Source organism: Amaranthus tricolor, chromosome 7 (genome assembly GCF_026212465.1).
Source record: "Amaranthus tricolor cultivar Red isolate AtriRed21 chromosome 7, ASM2621246v1, whole genome shotgun sequence".
Classification (NCBI taxonomy): Eukaryota; Viridiplantae; Streptophyta; class Magnoliopsida; order Caryophyllales; family Amaranthaceae; genus Amaranthus; species Amaranthus tricolor.
The window spans coordinates 27,016,897-27,037,281 of NC_080053.1; the positions used below are offsets into that span (position 1 = coordinate 27,016,897).

A 20,385-nucleotide genomic window follows, 5' to 3' on the forward strand; every position below is an offset into this window, starting at 1 on the left:
ATTGAAAAGATTTATAAATAATTGAAAAAAATAAAATACTATTAGCAAATAATACTAATTAAATGATTTGAACCAACATATAAAAAATCATAATTAGAAAGTATTAGTCAAAGATATAAATATTAGTCATAATAACTATGACATCTTCATTGAATTATAAAGAGAAAACTTTTGTTAGAAAATATCACGTAAATAATTTCCTATAATGATGATCTCAGTAATATTTTATTTTAGTAATAATTATAGATTATTTACCCTATTTTAATCTTTTAATATATTAAAATTCTTTTTTAGTTTCATCCATATATTTTAATTTTTTCATTGTTTTATTAGCAAAATTACAAGTTAGAAAGTAGAATAGATAAAACGAAGATATTTGTTTGTTAAATATAAAAAAATAAAAAGATATTTTTATATCAAATTCTTGGTTTAAAGATGACGTAAAACCCTTCCCACAAACCCCTAAACCCTAAACAAATTCAGCAACCTCATCACCTTCAAATTGCCCTTGAAAATGGCCATTTTATCATATGAAATGAATCTATACAGTTGACACTACTTCACTTTTCACCATTATCGTATACTTCTTCAAATTCATGGCTTCTCATCCGCAACGACCTCTTTATCTCTCTCCTACCACCACCACCACTCCTTTTGACTGTTGTGATTTGCTAAGGAAGACTCCTCTTCAGCTCAATACTCTCGAGAATTTATACTCAGGTAAATTTTCTACTATTTATCTTCAATTTCTTATTTCTTAATTCATTTTTGATTTTTCATTTTGGGGTTTTTAATTGCTAGTTTGATACTCATTCCTGTCTCTTGGGTAGTTCATAAAAAATGAATTTGATGATTTTTGTTTCTGTTTTGGTGTTACATTCATTCAATTTGGCTGTATTTATAGTTATTTGTAAAACCCATTTCTGAATTCAATTGGTAACTAAGAAACTGTTGGTGGGTATTTTTGTGAATAAGCGATTAATTGTTTTTAGTTAATGTGATGTATAGAAATCAATATTCAATGCTAAATTTGTGCTCAATTTGGAGGTTTGGGTCGGGAGAATCTAGGCCCTAGCTAGCCCATGCAGCTTACTAATATTAAACTGTGTAATATACAACTAGAAAAAATGGTTGCCGAGTTGGTTTAATAAGATGCAGAGATAAGTGTTTGGCACAACCTATACTAGTATCATGGATTCGCCCCTTTGGGTGGATAGTAGAAATTGGTTGCTGTTATGTTATTGGTTATATTTGTGATGGGTAATTATATACTTTTATTTGGCTATTGATCACTGTTTTAGTTGATTATTGAGAAATTAATAAGGGATTAGTGATGTAATGATTGTTTTGGTCATTTGTTTAACAGATGATAAGAATCCAACAGAGAGTAGACTGGAGGATTATGCTATGGCTTTAGGTTTAACTTATGAGCAGGTTAAAAGATGGTTTGTTGACCGGCATCGAAGAGACAAGCGTGATGCTGATAAAACTACTGGAGTAAATGTGTCTGCACGGAAGACAGCGAAAGGGAGAAAAAGTAAACTGACTAAGGATTTATCTAGTTTTGAGAAAGGGGAGCACGAAAACTGTATAAGAACACCTGTTCCTGTGCAAGATATGCTGTATTCTTCGAATTATATATTTAAGAAGATATTTAGGAAAGACGGTCCTCCTCTTGGTGTGGAGTTTGATGTTCTTCCTAATACATCATGTTGTGGTCGCATTGATATTACAGGTGTGACTTTTGCTATTGGAAGTTATATTAATTTTAAACTTCACATTTTCTCTTCTCTAGGATCATCATTTGATGATCTTTATTTGTGGCCTATGCCTTTGATACTATTTTTTTTTCTTTTTTGCATATATTTCATTGCTTGGGTTCTTGGTAAGGGTTTAATATTTTTTTTAACACAAATTCTTGCGAGAGACGGTCTCTTTGAGAGACTATCTCTAATTGGACCGGTCCATTATATATTTTTTAAAATATTGTAAGTAGGCATTAAGATAAGTAGACATTTAAGATATTGAAAGTAGGCATTAAAGATATGGTAAGTAAGCATTAAGGATAATGTAAGTAGGCATTAAGAATACGGTAAGTAGGTATTAAGAATACAGTAAGTAGGTATTAATTGACTAGGCTTGAGATACGTCTCTCAAGAGACTAGCCGTTTTTAAATAAAGCTCATCCAATTTTCATGAATTCACTTTGCTTGATTGGTTATAAAAGCTTGTCAGAGGTTGCCTTTTGCCTCCTTTGGGGTAAATCTTCACTCTCCTAGAATATGCAACCTTTTAGTTATCTATGTAGGCCACCAGTCTAAAACCACCCGCTATATAATGTGAGAGTGAACCTCCCTTAAGTGATTTTTCCCAATCTAAAAATCTCCAGATAACAGGGTTTGATTTTTATTTAATGACAGTCATTTCTGGTGATGTTCATGGTGTCTATTATTAATTTTGTAACTTAAATACTATATATTGCATATATGGAGTGTCTATGTGACTCTGCCCAATTTTTACATTCTTGTTGTGTTCAAAATTTTTAGTCTAGGGTATTTGTTCTTCATACTTGTGCCAGTGTCCAAGTTAAAACAGAACAAACATAACCCAATTTGTGCACAAAATGCTGCAGGCTATCTTGTCTTTTGAGGTATAATTGGAAATTTGGTTTGTTGACTTTATTATATGATCATTTTAGCTGGACTCGTTGACCTTACAGAAAAATGCTGGGCTACTGAAATTTTAATACAACAGGAGTGGTGGTGGTGGGGGAGGGAGGTCATGTGAAGTTAATAAGTGAGGCCATATACAATGGTGAGGTTGATTCTACATTATGTCGGTAGATCGATAGATCATAGATGCACGGTTTTTTTTTGTAGCCTTATTTTATAAATGGATGGTGCCCCTAGCTTTAAAAGTTGTGCCTAAGGCCGTTAGGCACAAGTCATAAAGTAACACCTCCAAACGGGTAAAGCTAGGCTATGGCAAGATCACTCAAGATTGCACAGACAAGGCAAAACCTTTTTTTTTTTTTTTTTTTCTTTTTTTTCAAATTCTCTTTTTATAATTATATATTTATGAAAATCCCATGTGCGCCTCTTGTGCTGTAGGTGCACGAGGCACCTGGCTAGGCGTGGCGCAAGTGGCACAGCTTCTGCGCCTTGCACATTTTACAACTAAAATCCCTTGGCATTTGGCACTGTCTTGAAGTAGGAAAGTAAAGCTTTTGGATGTGTGCTACTTTTTGATCCTCAATTCCTGGCTCCATGAATAGCTCTAGTTTGACTCCTTAATCTGCAAAATCTCATCCTTCATATCCATTTTATTTGAAAATGATAACGCGAAATGTTCATATGGAAACCTTGCAAGCTTAGATAACACTGTAGCCGGGTTACTTATCCTATTATTGTCAAGTGTTGATGGCTTTTATGGTTTTGCCTACCGATCAGTGGACTTTAGCAATTCTTTTTAAGAGGAAAATGTTTGGAAAGAGATAAATTGTATAACTGCAATCATTACTCTCATTGTAAATCTAGTAGCAGTTTGGCTTATTCAGAAGTTGCTATGGTTTTTCACGCTCATTCACGTAATCTCACTCAAGTAAATGAAGTTTATTGATTTTAAATGTTTTTTTATTTTTTTCAATTTCTTAGTTCCATCATTGTTCTCCTTGATGTTAATCTTTTATTTTACTTTGCAATGCTGACCAGATAATAAATACCGTTTGGTTGCAAGTCAAGAAGAGAGAGGATCTAAAAGGAGGAAGGTAAAGGCATAATGTACTTAATCAAAGAAAAGTAATCATGGCATATTCTGTCGCTTGACGTTTCATTTTATTTTAGTTTTTTGTTGAGAACAAGTAAATATGCTTTTTTCTTTGAAAATTAAATGTTTATGGATAAAATATATATTTCAATATACATGAGATATCAAAACCACAAAAACCAACTTAACTGCGCTCCATGTTTGGGTACTATGACATAAAAAGACAAATTCCAGGAATTATATTACAAGTGGCAATAGAACTGAACTATCTTCCACATCCTTGTAATAGAAACCCATTGCTCTCTGCTATTGTCGTGTAAAAAAAATGTGCTCATGACTAAATCACATTGATTCCATTAAGCGTTACAAAGAATATGCCACCAAATTGTCCAATATCAGTGGAGCCAAAGATTCTTAATTTTTTGGCTTCAAATGTTAATGAATTGTAATAAAATGACCTATTAAATCATTTATGCTTTTTATTTTTCTGAAACAACGAGTGATGTTTGCAATCAAAGGACAATCAGAAACAACCTTTCTCTTATTACACGGGTGTGGTTGCATACATGGTACATTTCACCTCCGTAAACCCTGGAGCTACTTGTCGTTGAGGCAATGGTATTTTCATGTTAGAAATTGCAAAATGATATAAAAACTCTTTGTAGTGGCCTTTAATGCAAATCAGTCTCCTCCTTAGAGACTTTAGAACCTTGTGACAACCGATACATATGCTTAATACTTAATAAATTACAACCTTGCTAAATACCCTATTCCACCCACCTACTTGGTCCATTAATGTTTTTCAACATTCAGTTATAGTGATGGGACTTTGACCTCTTTGATGTTTTGGAATCTAGGGCATGAATCCAGTGCATACATAAGTCCGCCTTGTTAGAAAATATGTTCTAAGAAAACAGAGAGTACATTATAAGTGGGCAAGCTGCTCCACACGGGAACAACTATTGCAACTTCATGTCTAATAACTTTGAATCTCTATAATTGGATAGTAAAACTACTGTTATTATTTATAAAGATAAAGGTGATCCTTGTGGTGAAGAATTTACAAAAATCCATTTTTTCTCTAAAAAAAAAATTAGATTTTAAAAGGTTTTTCTAAATATTAATGCAATTTATTTTCTCTTAAATTCAACCTTGCATTTTATGGAGTCAATGAATTTTTAGGTGGTTTTTAATAGCCTATTAAGTGATGTATTAGCTTAAACTTGCTTAAGGTTAGGTTCCTTCATCAAACACATTGAATAAAGTAGTTTTTGCAAAGACTTTGTAATCCTCTTAGAACACATTATAGCTCCCTTAAAGCAAACTCGTTGAACATTCATAAGCATATTAGCTTATTCATGATGCAATTGCAAAATATCAATAGGCAAGGTATCATCCTTACAATTTCATTAAGTTTAGGAAATCAATTCTTACTCTTGCCCCTACTTCTACTCTTACTGAGAGTCCTACAATAACATATGGAAAGAAGACTTGGACTGCAAAGTTCACATGAACCGCGGGTGCAATTTATGCAAAGCAACTATGCTTAAATAGTATATACCAAGGGCTCTTCCTTATTTGATCCAAACAAGGTGGAAGACCAAATAACCTCTTTAATTTCCTCATAAGCATAATAAGGCAATAAACGGATTACTAGATGACCCCAAAGTTAAGTAAAGTTTAGCTTTTTTTTTATTATTTTTTTTTTGTCTAAGTCACGCATGAAACAATAGAAGGTTTGGAATAGAAACCAATGCAAAGCTCAAACTGTCCAGGATGGATATGGCTTTGAAAGAGACTATTAGATAGATTTTAGGAAAGGCCTTCCTTGAAATTCTATTCTTGTAGAGATGGTAGTGTCTTCAGCTTTATCAGCCAACAAGTAAACTAAAAAAAGTTACCTGTCGGACAATAGGAATACCGATAAGGTGACTTTGAAAAATACATGAATACTGTACCAATCATGTACACAATAAATTACCATTGAAGCATTGAATTATTGCTGCACTTTTCCTCCATAGTCCATAACCCTTCCAGACCTCCAAATTCAATCTACATAAATTGAGAAAACCCTAGACTCCACTTTCAAATATTGACTGACTTCATGAATAGGTAACAAAGACGACCATCTTGGACTCTGAGCAGCAGATTCAAATGAAAACTCCCTTGAAGAAGCATGGAAAAGGGAAAGGTTTAATGTCAGTCTGGCAGCTGGTGAATTCTCGTGCTTCTTTCCAAGATAATGTTGGAGCATTCCAAAGAGAGAAGGTACTGGAACATGTCAATTTCTTGCTTGGTAAATGAATTATGAATGGCATTATGGTGTTTTTTCCTTGTAAGTGTTCTGATATTCCTTTGGTTGCCCATTTCTGCGTATAGATTCTTCCTGGTAAAAGCAATGATCCAGCTAAGCGTCATGGCAAGGGAAAAGGATTTATGAATGCTTCACAACTGTCAAAGAGCAATTCCAAGAGGAATAGACAGAGGAAAAAGCCTACGGTTGTATGTGATATGTCTAGCTTTCAAAAAATAAACTGTCAAGTGTCACATCATTTAATTTCTGTGGCATATGGCATATACTCAAGAAATTCTTTGAAGCTTTAATTTTTTAGTTTCACGGGACGTTAGTTTCTTTTATTTACTCTCTTTTACTTTGTGAAAGCAGTTGAGGAAGTCGGGGAAGAAAATGCAGGAGAAAAGGAAGCCTCTTTCTCGACAGAGGAAGGTAAAACTGTTGGATTTTTTATGGAACAATTTAATACTGGAATTATTAGAAAGGACTATCTTAAATTCTTAATTATCGTGGTGTGTATCAGGTGGAAACTAGACGGGATGAAAATCAGAAAGCACGCAGAAGTTGTTGCAAAATTGCTTTAAATTTAGTGAGCTGTGATGATAATCTCTGTTTGTTTCCTATGCTTGTTGATGATGAAGAGCTTGAGCTGAGGGAGCTCCAAGCAGGTTCAAATCCACTGACTTGTGGCGGTCATTTTGCTGCTGCTGGAAACTATGGCTGTTCCCTTTGCAAAGGTTTGTTTCTATTTTTTTGCTTGAATTTTGAAAACTGGTTGCTTGCTTCCTATGTCTATACTTTGGGGTTATCCAAGATGATTTTCACCTTGATTTGTTTAAACTTTAAACCACCTGCTCGTTCCATCCTAATTCTTTGCTAACTTTTTGATTCTCATGTTTTAGTGATGCTTGTACATTGTTCTTAGTCATTTCGTCAAGTTCAAGTGAGAAACTCTTTATACTACCGTCTCACAAAAGACTCCGCTCTACCTTCCATTATAACTATCAATATTTTGTTGTAAAAGCAGGTCTTTTGCCAAAGTTTCCCCCTGATTCTGTTAGAATGAGAAAGCCACTCGACATTCACCCTTGGAACTCTTCCTGGGACCTTGAGAAGAAGATTTTCAAGGTAATGTCTCAATCAATTGTTTTTCCTCGTCAATACCAATTTTGATGCCAACCACCTTAGGCACATACAAGTTGCACGTTACACTTCTTTTTCACTAAAATGAATTTGATTTAACTTGAATGCCTATATGCTTACGTTAAAATTTATTTATGTACTCTATATCTTTAATGAGAAAAAGAATGTTGTGATATTTGCTTGACTTCTGCATCAGATATCTTGAGCTTGTGCTGAATATTGCGTCTTTGAACAGGTTTTCCAATTTTTGTATACTTATGCTGTAGTACTCGATCTTTGTCCATTTACACTTGATGAGCTTGCAATGGCTTTTCACGATAAGGTGAGTTGCTCTAGTTTCTTTTGAGCCACTTCTTCTTCTACTTTTCTTATTATTACTAAATAAACGCTCTTGATGTTACTTTCTCTTTCTCGGTTTCTCCTAAATTTCCTAAGTTGAGAGATTGAAATTTTTTTAACCCCTTAATTCCTTTCAGGATTCCTCATTATTGGGGAAATTGCATGTATGCCTTCTTGGTTTTTTGCTGTCTGATATTCAAAAGGAGATGTCTAATGGACATTCCATTCATTCAAATAAAAATGGCAGGTTTCTGAATTTGCTTCACAAGGTTGGCCTAATTTTTCAAATAAATGCTTTTCTAGCATGATGTGCACTTTGAATGTAACTGAAAATTTAGGTAATATCTTGTTCATGGGTTATCTGACAGGCTGAGACACAAACTTTTATAGTGGACTTTTGGAAGAAATCTCTAAACCCGCTGACATGGACTGAGATATTGCGACAAGTCCTGATTGCAGCTGGCTTTGGATTGAAAGATGGTAATCAAAGTAAAAAAGGCCTTTCCAAGGTTAGTGCTTTTGATTTATAATAAAAAAAGTTATGAATTCAAATTGTTTACAATTGCTAATGTTTTGTATTTGATGTTGAAGTGAAATATTTATATTGTTAGTACATTTGATTGTCTTTGAGGTGTATCGTGACCCCTAAAGGTATTGATATGGAATATGAGACTATTAGACGCCACTTTTGAAATTATAATTTAGTCTACCGTTGCCACTTGTCCACTCTTGGTTAAAGTGCAAACACTCTTTTCCTCTAAAACACTCGTGAATCCTTTTTGAAGTTTTGCTCCTTAACTTAGCACTCCTAATTATTTAGACAATGATTGAACTGTTAAAGTACTCACAAATACTTTGTATATATTGGTGAGAACCTTTGTCTATAATTAATAATACTAAAAAAAACACTGTTGATATCGCTTAACAAAATTACATACATGTCATTTTCTCATAAAAAAATTTCTTTAAAAAAACAAAGATGATGTCATTAATTGCATAATTAACTGTATTTTTTCATAAAATAAAAATTGAAAATTAAATGTAAATAATTCATTAAATACATGAGAATATCGAACTTCATGTTAGAATTATATATCTACAATCAAAAAATAAAATTTTGATTCAAATCATTTTTTAATAGGTATAATTATTGTTATAATTTCAATTTGAAGCACTAAGGAAACGGTAAATAAACACTAATTTTTTTAAAAAAACTAAAAGAATAAATCTACAAATGATCAATTGTTATTTATCGTGCTCTAGAAGATTTAGATGCAACTAATTGATAGCCTAGTCCTTTGTCGTTATTGTTTGTTTCACTTTATTAAAAGAATATGTCAATAAAAAAATTGATAGCAAGTTTTTGACATAAACACAATTGTTTACAGTGTGTTGCTAAGTGGTGAACCGTAAATAATGTATAGAAATATTAAGAATATAAGTAAAGTTCAACTACAATATACAGTGTAACCAATATTTATTTTGAAGCAACAAATGCTTAGTTATATATTGATTCTGATTTGGAGAATAACAATTAAATGTTAAAATATTTTTATTTTTATTTTTAGACTTAGTTTAGAAAAATTGTCATCATTGACTCATCGTGCATTGTACATGTACTTACTAGTATTTATAGTAAAGTAAAGGATAACTGAATAACAAGATAACAACCTAGATGGTATAGGACCCTTACTAGCAAGGCTCCTACTCCTTTATACATTATATGCAGGCACCAGTCTTACTCCTACCGTCCTACGTAAGTCCTACCACGTAAAGACTCGTATACACACAAGATTACTACTCTACACAACTTGACGTATGCTAGGACTCCTCGACACTAATGTGCAAAACTCTGCTCGATGCATTAGTTGGAACCAAGTTCACATGATAAACCCTTATTCCTACATAATTTTAAATTGTTTCATGTAAATCTACCATTGTAAGGGCGTAGGCAAAACCATGAAACCTATGACTGCAGAAATAAAAATAATACTTAATATAGAAATAATATATATATTTAAAGTAAAATCACTAGATATAAAACTTTATCTGATTCCCTCGGGGCCGTGTTGATGCTTGTCTTTTCATATCTTGGACTCCGTAGTAAAGCTCTTAGATTGATCCCAAGAACACATCAGCCTTATTCTCAATTAGTGATGAATACACCCAACTACTATGTTGGGTTGCTGATGAGGGTTTGACTATTGAGGGTCTTTCTATTCTGAGGACAAGTGTCACATGAGAGGGTTAGGCTTCTTTTCCACTTTGGTTGATTTGAGTAAGCTTACCTTTCCTGATTTCTGGGAGTTCTTTTAGATTTATTGCCTCATCATACATGGTATTATGTGACACAGTGACACTGCTTATGTAACTGTCATGGTACTTATTCCGTTTGGTGTACATACTAGTTTTACATTCCCCTTTGAACTTCATGTTTTTCTATTTTTGACTGGTCCCATTATATTGTTTTTGAGCATGAGTTTGGATGATGTCTTTAAACCTAAATAAAAATTGGAAGAGATTGTTGGATACTTGGATTCTTATGATAAAATTATCTTGGAAAATTTTCCATAATATTATATGACAAGATTTTGCTTGTGGCAAACTTATTTTTTCCTGCCTTTCTGTATGCATTAAGGCTTGAATTGTGGGGAGAGAGCTAGAATTTGTAGGGTATTATTAGATCCAAATATTCTTAGCAGTTAGCTGTTCTTTATCCACTTTGCCAAATGGTCTTCAATTACTTATTGATTCTGATGTGTATAAATTTTCCCTTTGGTGTAAATTTTTGATATTCCACATGTAGTCTATTTTTTTTTTTTTTTTTTTTTTTTTTTTTTTTGCGTTATTTTTGTTTTCTAAGACATTTCTGTAGCCTAGATTTGTAAGTTTTTCAAGTGTTGACTCTCTCTTTTGTGGTATTTTCATTGCAAGTGATGCAAACAAAGAACTTTGAGTCTGCATATGTAGCAGTAGTTAAAAATAGAAATCCCCTCATAGGAGGGATCTTTGTAAAGAATTAAGAGAATATTATTGAAGATATACAAGACTCCATGTCTTTTATTGTACATTTGCCAAATCTAGATGATAAATTATGCTTTACTTCTTTTTTTATTACAGAATCATATATTCTGATGAAAGTGAGGCTTAAATAATTTGAACTGATTGAAATTGTCATTAGCTGCATGCTTCATTTGATGCTTTATTCAAGTACACGGCATAAGCATATAATTATAAACATCTTTCAAACTGTTTTCAATAGTAGTAAAATTATTTAATTGCGGAAAGCTACGCTTAGTTTACGTATTTTATTTATCTTTGGTTGTTTATCGCAAGCAAATCTCTGGTACTCCTGTTACTTATCTATATGCATTTGTGTTGTGGAATCAATGCATTATAATTGACATCTACATATTTCTCCCAGGAAGCAGATCATATGACCAAATATGGATTGCGCCCTGGTTCATTGAAGGGTGAAGTTTTTGGCATTTTGTGTGAGAATGGGAATAAGGGGATAACAGTTGCTGAATTGTCAAAAGCTTCACAGGTCAGTTTCTGTTTAAATGAGCCTTCTTTGGGCTGATGTGTTAATACAAGTATGTTGTTTCTTTCGATAATGCAATATTTCGTTTTATCTACTTAATGGTGAAACTGTGTTTTCTTGAAGATCGTAGACTTGAATCTTGGAAAAACAAGTGGAGAACTTGAAGATTCGATTTGCTTAATATTAGCTGGTGATATTACATTATTTGAAAAAATCTCTTCATCTGCATACCGTCTGCGTTTAACTTCTATCACAAAGAAATATGATGATGCTCTGTCGGATGATGAAGACTGTAGCAGCATTTATGATGACTCCAGGGTTTCCAGTATTCATAGTACTATTGTTGACTGTGACTCTGGAAATTCTTCTTCAAAGCCTGATAAGGAAAATCAGTCTCCTGTAAATTCATTGAGTCTTTCCTCTGTTATCGATGAAAGTCATCCTGGGGAATCATGGCTTTTAGGTCTCATGGAAGGAGAATATTCTGACCTAAGCATTGAGGAGAAGCTGAAAGCTTTACTGGCTCTTATTGATCTCGTTGGTGCTGTATCCAGCATTCGAATGGAGGTAAATTGTAGTGACTTTTATATGAAGCATACTTCTAGGCTTCATTCTTCATGCTTTTCATGTCTTTTGTGAGTATTTTTCCTTATCATAATACCAACCATCCACATGTCCCCTCTCCCACCTCATCCCACCCCATCCCAAAAGAACACCTTAAGTTTTTAGTGAGAGGAATATTTTTTTTGTGGGGGTGAAGAAGTTCAGAATTTTGGGCTATAAAGGAAATAAGTGGTATCTATTTTATGATTTCACTCCTAACGGATAGACATCGGCACACCTTGATGTTTGTTGATATTGTGATCTTCAAGTTCATGGCATAAGTTTCATCATGCATTTCTTTGTCTTTACTCTTGCTCCTACATTTTTGCCCCACTATGGGCAAAGTATCAGAGATCTCCTTTCGAAAGCATGGTTGGTATGAGTTTCTTTTAGCATTTTGTTTATATTCTTTCTCTTACATTTTAAACTTTTTACCACTACCATCTTCTGAAGGGTCTGGGTTGTGTTTACACATGTATGTCTGGACAGTCTTGAATTTGCTTCAGTGTAGGAAGTCGGTTTTAATGCTCTCAGACTACCATTTGAGAAATTTTTTCCCAGGCAGGAACTTCAAATTAGGAACCTTCTTTGCAAGAATTAAAAGTGTGATTAAATGAGTGAGGAAAGCATACCTTAAAATGTTTTTCAACTAAAACTCTCTGCAAGACAAAATGCAAGTCATTTTAGCTGATTCTTTTGTCCAAATCGCAATATATAAATTCTTATTCTTAAAGTCAAAACAGCATTGAATGTTGTTTTTTAATTCCTGACTGAGTTTGCATGCTTGATGTCAGTTGAAATTTGAGTATAATATAACCAATTCTGTAGCAGACTGAGTAATCATTGTTGTGTGGGTATCTTTGATTGTATACCTCTGTGTCTGCTCTCTGTTCTTTATCTGTGCTTTATTTCATTTTCTTTCCAGAAACTGTTGACTGAAAGGCATCAGCTAGATAGTTGGTACTCACAATAAGTTGTGAGATCAAATGACTGCTTTTGGAACAGCAATCCTGTCAATAGATAGAACTTAGAAGAGTTTTTTCATGGTGCTCGTGTCAATCATAGTGGCCATAATGAAACTACATATGTTTATGGTGAAACATTTCATTATTTTTGATTTTTCTTATTGGAAACCTGCTTTTTCTGAGTGTTTAGATAATCGTGTGTGTGCATGGTTGATCATTTGTGGAAATTCAACATTCTCTAAGTGTTTAAGTAAATTTGTTATTGTGGTTTGACTTTTTTATGGATTATGTTAACCGGATACATCACTTACCCAGTTTCCATACTCCAACCTGATGTAAATCCCGGGAAGCCAAAAGTTGCTTATATCTTTTGGAAATTGTGATCTAAGATTCTTTTGCCTTGGGCAGTAGGTGTCTAGTTGACAATGATGTATGTTGGGTTTATATTGCTGGTAGCTGCTTAGTATTATTTTGCTTTTTACTTAAATCTAGAAATTTTTGTAGGATCCATTAACAGCACTTGGAGAATCCGTTCCCAGTATTTATCAACACCTATCTGGGGGAAAAATTAAGCCATCAAATGTAAGGCAACATGGCATGTTTTCCTCGTTTTGTAGTGATAGAGAAACTCGTGGTGTAGAAAACAGGTTTCGGTCGACAGAAAACTGTCCTATCGATTCATCAGTGGTGCTATCAAAGATGTGTGAGCAGGATAAATATTCTGGCGAGAAAACAAGTTCAAATGGTGCAGGACATGGAGATTATTTACATCCAGTTCAGTCTATTTTTCTGGGTTCTGATCGGAGACATAACCGATACTGGCTCTTCTTGGGTCCTTGTGATGCCAATGATCCTGGACATAAGCGAGTTTATTTTGAGTCTTCTGAAGATGGTCAGTGGCAAGTGATTGATAATGAAGAGGTGAGGATTCTCTGTATTATATATACTTTTAACAAAGTGAATTTTTTCCCTAATTAATGCTAAAGGAAAACTTGATTCCCATTTTACATCCTTGCAAACATTCATTCCATTTTCCAGCATACCGTCCACGTAAAATGGTACTCGCGAAAATATATATTTTTTTCTCACTAGAAAACTGCACTAAGTTAGCAGTTTGTCTTTCCAGAAAATCTCGAACTGACAACTTTTGCGTAAAGGGACTCACAAACTTTTTGTTAACCATTTGGCTTTTTGGTGTGAATTAACGTAAGAAGTTAAACTAAATTAATATTGAAAAATTTAAACAGAAAACCGTTACTTGGAAGTAGAGGTTACTAAATCATACAAATGCAATGCATGTAAAGCCTGTCAAACTTGCATAAACATTGGAAATTCCCTACAACAAAACTAATGGTCAACTTAAATTTTTAATTTTCACTTCTTTAAAAATCTAATAAATAAAAGAATAAACAGCTAATTTTACTTAGGGTTTTCTTTTTTAATCTTGTCTTTTGGCAACTAAGAGTTAGCGGTATTTTTGAGAAATATATATTGTGAATTAAGTATTGGGGACTTGGGCGTAGAGTTAAATGGGAAATAAGTCTGTATTTTGGTTTTTAGGGAAAATATTCTTTAAAAGTTGCATTTTCTCCTTTTCCCTTTGCTTCAATGTCACAAATATATTTATTCTAAATTTGGTTGCAGGCTCTATGTGGCTTGATGGCCAGTTTGAATAATGATGGTAGAAGGGAAGCAAACTTGCTGGCATCGCTGGAGAAGCGTATGGAATTGCTTCTCGAAGAAATGTCAAGCTGCATACCAGTTGATGTTACCATTAGCCAGTCAACTCAATCTGGTCTATCAGAGATAGATAGGATCAATGAAGATAGCCCGTCACCTAGATCTGAAATAGATAGCCTGTCATTGAGTGAGACATCATGCAATGCTTTGGCATCATCTTGTGTTGCGCCTTTCAAAGTGGGGAAAAAGGAAGACCAGAAACAGAAATATGAACGCCTCCAAGCCTATGATTCATGGATATGGAATGGATTTTATGCCAATCTTCATGCAGTTAGACATCGAAAGCGGTCATTCTTTGATTTGTGGATAAGATGTGGAAGTTGTCATGATCTGTATTGGCGAGATGAAAGGCATTGTAAGATATGCCATACAACATTTGAGCTTGACTTAGATCTTGAAGAAAAATATACTATCCACGTGGCTACATGTCAGGGCTGTGAAGATGCTGATGTCTACTCGATGCATAAAGTTCTACCATCAAAACTACAGGCTCTCAAAGCTGCAATCCATATGATTGAGGTATGTTTAATTTTTTCCAACATATTATTTGACAAGGCTTTGGCATAATTGTTGCTGTAGTAGTCTTGGGCCAACATATTACTTGACCTAGTAGTTGAGTTATGACTCATGCCTCAGATTTCATTCCTGAATCGCAACATGAAATAACTAATTCATTTGGTTTTTTAATTGTTTTCCACGGCGAAATCAGTTTCTGAGGTTATGATGCGTATTGCTTGAAATGGCAGTTGCATTACCTGACATATTTTGTTTTTATTCATATTTGCTTAGAATTCGGAAGAATAAACACTTAATGTCCTTTTACTGAATAAATATTGTCAATCAGTCTTTCTTTTGGATTGGATAGCTGGATCATACTACACTGGAGACAACCTTTAGAGTTTTTCACTCTCAAAAGAGAAGACAAAGCAAACCTATAAAATGATTTAGATGTTCAGGATGTGCTTGTTGTCAATTGGATGACTTCAACTAGTATGTGATAATAGTCTTATAGTGTTGGATTTGTTCCATATTTGTTGCTCTGCATCGATCTCTGGTACGTCATTGAGATCTTGATTTTCTTTCTTCCCTCACCCGAAGCAACATTCGATCCAAAATTGTTATAAATTTGATAGTATGTTTGAACTTTGGATTTGAAATTCAGAGAGAAACAGAAGTAGATGGGGATGGGAAAGGAATATTTCTTCTCCTAAATTCTTGAAGTGAGTTTATAAAAAAAGGTATGGCAAAACAATTGTTCCTACTCTCTCCCCCCTTATTCAAGATGACATTCAAATAAGGAGAAAGTATCACTTTTCCTTCTGTCGTTCTCCTTTCCAAATTTCCTCATCCGACCAAGGAAGGTTTTAATTGATGTCCTTGTTAAGGATTGATGAGCTATAGGTTCGGTAGCGTGCTGCTGCTTCGGCGTTGAAGTTCTCCTTTCCAAATTTCCTCATTCGACCAAGAAAGGTTTTTGAATTGATGTCCTTGTTAAGGATCGATGAGGGATAGGTTCGATGCTACTGCTTTGGCTTTGAAGTTCCTTTGGCATGCATGTGTGATGTCTTTGGTAATACTCTGGCTGGTCTGTATTATGACCAGAGTGTAAGGTGATCTTCTGAATTTGAATTTAACTCCACGGAATTTCCATTCGAGGAGAAATTATTGAGTGAGTTCGGGAGCCTTCCAACTTACTATGTGTTTTTGGGTGAAAAATTCCCAAGTATTTTTTATCTTCTTGGTGGGATCTCAACACAAAAGGATTGGGTTGGCTTACACTTAGACCGGCCTTTTCTTGTCACTTTATGTTTGGCCAATCCCAAATCCATTTCTCAAAGCCTCTCATCTGATGCACTATAAAGCCTAGATCTATATATACAAGTGATATTGTTTTTGTGACAGCTACTTGAAAAACCTTTACGTTTTGAAGGTTAAGAATACATTTTTATCGCATGTATTCGTTTATGTGGGGTTGATGGACATCTTGCTCTTGTGATGCTTATCTTTCTCAAAGAGGCTATTTAGTATTGTCGGGATAAGGTGGGCTAGTCTGGCTTTTGTTCGTTTTGGAACATTTGGGTCATTATGTGAGTTTTAAGAGTTTTGAAGTCATTAAATATTGTGGCGGTCGTAGTCCTGCTTTCCGTCATTTTTGGGTGATTTGTTAGAGAGGAATGATGGGATGGGATTTGGCCATGTTTAGTCAAGATTCTTTGTTAGCTTATCTCGGCTAATGATTCTCTTTTGTTTGTATGCGTGGGTAGGGGGAAGGGTGGGAGGGATCCATGGTTTGTCCCTCTTTGATGTTACATGTGCTTGGAGATGTCTTTTCCGCACTTTCCGCTGAATGCCTGAATCTATATTTTCTGCTCAACCTCTTCCTCATTCCTTTCCCCACAAATTACAATGATCAATACAGTTTTTTTCTAATCTAATTTAGCGGCTTCTTTTGCAAATGTTCCTGAATTTCATTTGCTTATAAAACAGCATATTTCATTTCCCACTTCCAAACTAACATTGGTTTCGCAGTTGATTATGCCTGAGGATGCTCTGATTGGGGTGTGGAAAAGATCTGCTCATAAGCTTTGGTTACAGAGGCTCAAACGCACCTCTTCTTTACACGAGCTTTTGCATGTAAGCTATTTCATTATTTTTCAATCTACTACTTTTGCTACTAGCCTACTATTGTTTTTCTTTTTTCCTTTTTCCTTTTTCTCTTATGTCAACATTGTTTAGGCTCCTATTCAAACCTAATTATTTTTTACACTACTGATATAGTTTCTCCTGCTATTTTTATTATAGGTTCTAGCTGATTTTGTTAATTCGTTGAAATTGGATTGGGTGTCGCAATGCAAGGTCACTCTCAAAAATGAATCTCCAATTGACGATTTTGTTGAGCACTTTCAAAGTATGCCTCAAACCTCATCGGCTGTTGCGCTCTGGCTGGTGAATTTGGATGCCTTGATTGCTTCACAGTTGGATGAGGGAATTGTAGTTGGAGATGCTAAAGGTAAGCTTCTTAACTAGTACATTTATTTGTCAGCCTTTTCCTCCTTTCGTAAGTTCAATTGATGGTTTCTGGATGGATGTAATCACATGCACGTATACGCACTTCCTTGAACAGTGTTACAATGATTTGCTAATCTCCTTGCAAATTGGGAATCAAAAAAAGCGAATTATGGTCGGTTTATAATTGGGCAAATTTGAGTGAATCGCGAATTCAAAAAACGAATTAGCTAGCGAAGTATGTTACACTGTCCTTGAATAGTTTCATAAGTGGCTATGTGGTATAATACATTTTAATGTTTCAATATTAAGCTTAAAAATGTGATTAAGATAGGAAGGTTCTCCCTGGGTCTTAAGTAAAGGAGGAATCCATGTTTTTCCTACGAAATTGATGCACATAATCCAAGTCAATATCAGCTTTGATTTTTAAGATCTAATTTAGAATCCTTCATTTAATCTGTACTCTTGTTCGGCAAATGCCTCCTAGTTATGTTTGCTTGGATCTCGCTCAACCTTTAGGAATGCAAATGAGTTTTATAGCTCCTCACCTCCTTCCGCGTTGATCTGCTAAATTATGTTGAAGCTATTCTTGATTAAATCACCTTCATGAACCAATTACTGACAGCAATGTAGCATGATTCGCCAACTAAATTGCTTTTTGAATTTGCAATTCGCTCAAAATAGCCTAATATTGATCATAATTCGATTTTTTCAATTTGCAATTTGAGAGAAGATTAGCGAATCATATGATAATGGCCAACTATATAGTTCAACATTATAACACCCGGCCCTACCGAACCGACAATGACTACCATGGAGGCTTTAGATTGGCCGCACACCAACACGAGTCTTTTTAGCGCACTTTGACCTCACTTGTGCGCACCACCTTGGGTTCAAAATCTTCTCCTTGTTCCTGGGGGATAGGATTTGGGAAAGGGGATATTGCCATGTTGGAGTGTTGGACTTGGGTTCTTGCCCTGAGGAAGAGAGCCAGCAAGGATCTTGTCACATGTGTACCTAAGGGAAAAAATTCATGAAATTGCTTTCAAGTAGGCAAGATTTGATAGTCAACAAACTGTAGTTACTCGAGCTATTAGTTGCAATCATAATTCAAAAGCAAGGTCGCACTGTTTCAAGGGATATCTCATGCTTTCGGCTTATATTGGTGTTACAATAACCACTTACCACATCATCACGTCGTCACCGCGATCACAACCATTACTGCATTTTTGTACTATAGTTGCAATGACCTAGCAATGACATTCAAGATGTGATGATACTTGAGGATTGCATATCATTGCATAACACACCATTATCTTCTCATCTTTTTTTCTTTTTTTCTTTTTTTTTTTTAATTTTTAATTTTTTATCTTGTATTGGTTGATGCTTCATTCAGTTTTTATTTGAATTACCTATTTCAGGACCAAATTCTTCAGCAGCAGCAGTTCCAGTCCCGATCTCCGTTGATTAACATTGAGACGTATACCGATACATTGCTAGAATACATTACAGGCGGCATGCTATCCTAGAAAGGTCGTGATCTTCATACGAGAGCCCTTGGCATAATAGCTCGGATTGAAAAGTTTAGTTTCGTTTATTCGAATATCTTGGTCTGGTTGAGCAGTGTGATAGTGTACAGTTAGAAACTTTTGACGAGGAATTGAAAACGTCGCTGATAAAACACTAGAAAGCATTCGGAAGCATCGATACCCATGATTTGTTGTAGAACAAATATCGTGAAGCATATCAAAATTTTGAGGTTAAGAAATCATAGTGTTTGTCTTAACAATTCATCTCTATATATAAATAATTGAAATCAAGTTTTTCTGCTGGAAGAAGCAGATCATAAATTGATAATGTTAATTATAGTAAAGAGTAGTATAATTAATATCTAATATAGATAATCATTATTGTAATACTAATGACATAATTTTGTTAGTCGCATATCTATAAATCTCTTTTTTTTTTATATTTTTTTTATTTTCCCGAATCTATACATGTAATAAGGACCATATCTATAGCAATTTCATATAACATGTTTTCATTTGTTGGTGACTTGAATATTAGTTACTTACTAACGTGGCTAGTTGTAGAGTTTGTCGCTCTGGCATAGTTGTGCACGCATCTGTCTCTTTGACATAATTGTACACATGCGTGCACGTGCCTGAATACGTAATATACTTCCTCCGTTCTTTTTTGATCTTTCACTTTGAATTTTCACACATATTAAGGAAGATAGAATCTTTGGGTTGTAGTGGGTATTATTTTAATTAAATAGTAGTGTGAAGTAATGATTGTATTGAAAGTATGACTTTGTAGTGGGTATTATTTTAATTAAATAGTAGTGTGAAGTAATGATTGTATTGGAAGTATGACTTTGTAGTGGGTATTATTTTAATTAAATAGTAGTGTGAAGTAATGATTGTATTGAAAGTATGAGAGAGAAAATAATTATAAATAAAAGAAAAGGGGTACATTAAAAGAAAAGAGGGGGTTTTAAGGGGTAAAAGTGGGATAAAAACATTCTAAAAATAGAAAGTATTCTAAAGTGGAAGAACTTTTAAAACTACCCGTTATAGTAATGTGGAAGATTAAAAAAGAACGGAGGGAGTATTTTTTATTTTTTTTTAATGTATTATCTTAATTAAATTAAATTTATTTATTTCATTTTTTGATTTTGGTTTTTAATCAAATTTCATTATTTTTAATTTACTTATTTATTATATTTTTTGAAATTACTTCTAAATTCATTTTTATTGTACTAAATTAAATTACTTCTAAAACTATACTAAATTTGCAAAAATTCTTTTTAGTATATATTTTATTCTAAAATTGATTTTAAATTCATATTTTATTATAAATAACGTAAAAAATATTCATAAATTTTAATCTTTTTATATTTATTTTGTTATAAGTGAATAACTTTAAAATTTTTTAAAAAAAGGTCTAAAAAAATCACTCAACCTCCATCACCTCCTTGCCACCAC

The 20,385-nt window shown here is 33.9% G+C and overlaps 1 protein-coding gene across 3 annotated transcripts; it reads left to right on the forward strand.

Moving 5' to 3' along the window:
- The first annotated feature begins 440 nt into the window (after window positions 1-440).
- Window positions 441-19,439, forward strand: LOC130817317 (homeobox-DDT domain protein RLT3). 3 transcript variants are annotated; one of them, XM_057682948.1, is made up of 18 exons: window positions 441-720; window positions 1,367-1,735; window positions 3,711-3,766; window positions 5,878-6,033; window positions 6,145-6,267; window positions 6,431-6,490; window positions 6,582-6,795; window positions 7,086-7,186; window positions 7,437-7,523; window positions 7,678-7,809; window positions 7,909-8,049; window positions 10,965-11,087; window positions 11,208-11,651; window positions 13,157-13,573; window positions 14,297-14,911; window positions 16,922-17,026; window positions 17,195-17,402; window positions 18,820-19,439. In XM_057682948.1, the coding sequence occupies exons 1-18, from the start codon at window positions 597-599 to the stop codon at window positions 18,867-18,869; spliced, it is 3,525 nt and encodes a 1,174-aa protein (XP_057538931.1). In that variant the 5' UTR covers window positions 441-596; the 3' UTR covers window positions 18,870-19,439. The 3 variants fall into 3 exon arrangements, with proteins under 3 accessions (XP_057538931.1, XP_057538932.1, XP_057538933.1); XM_057682949.1 differs by having other exon boundaries at window positions 6,145-6,264; XM_057682950.1 differs by lacking the exons at window positions 441-720; window positions 1,367-1,735 and adding an exon at window positions 3,223-3,600.
- Window positions 19,440-20,385: the final 946 nt, after the last annotated feature.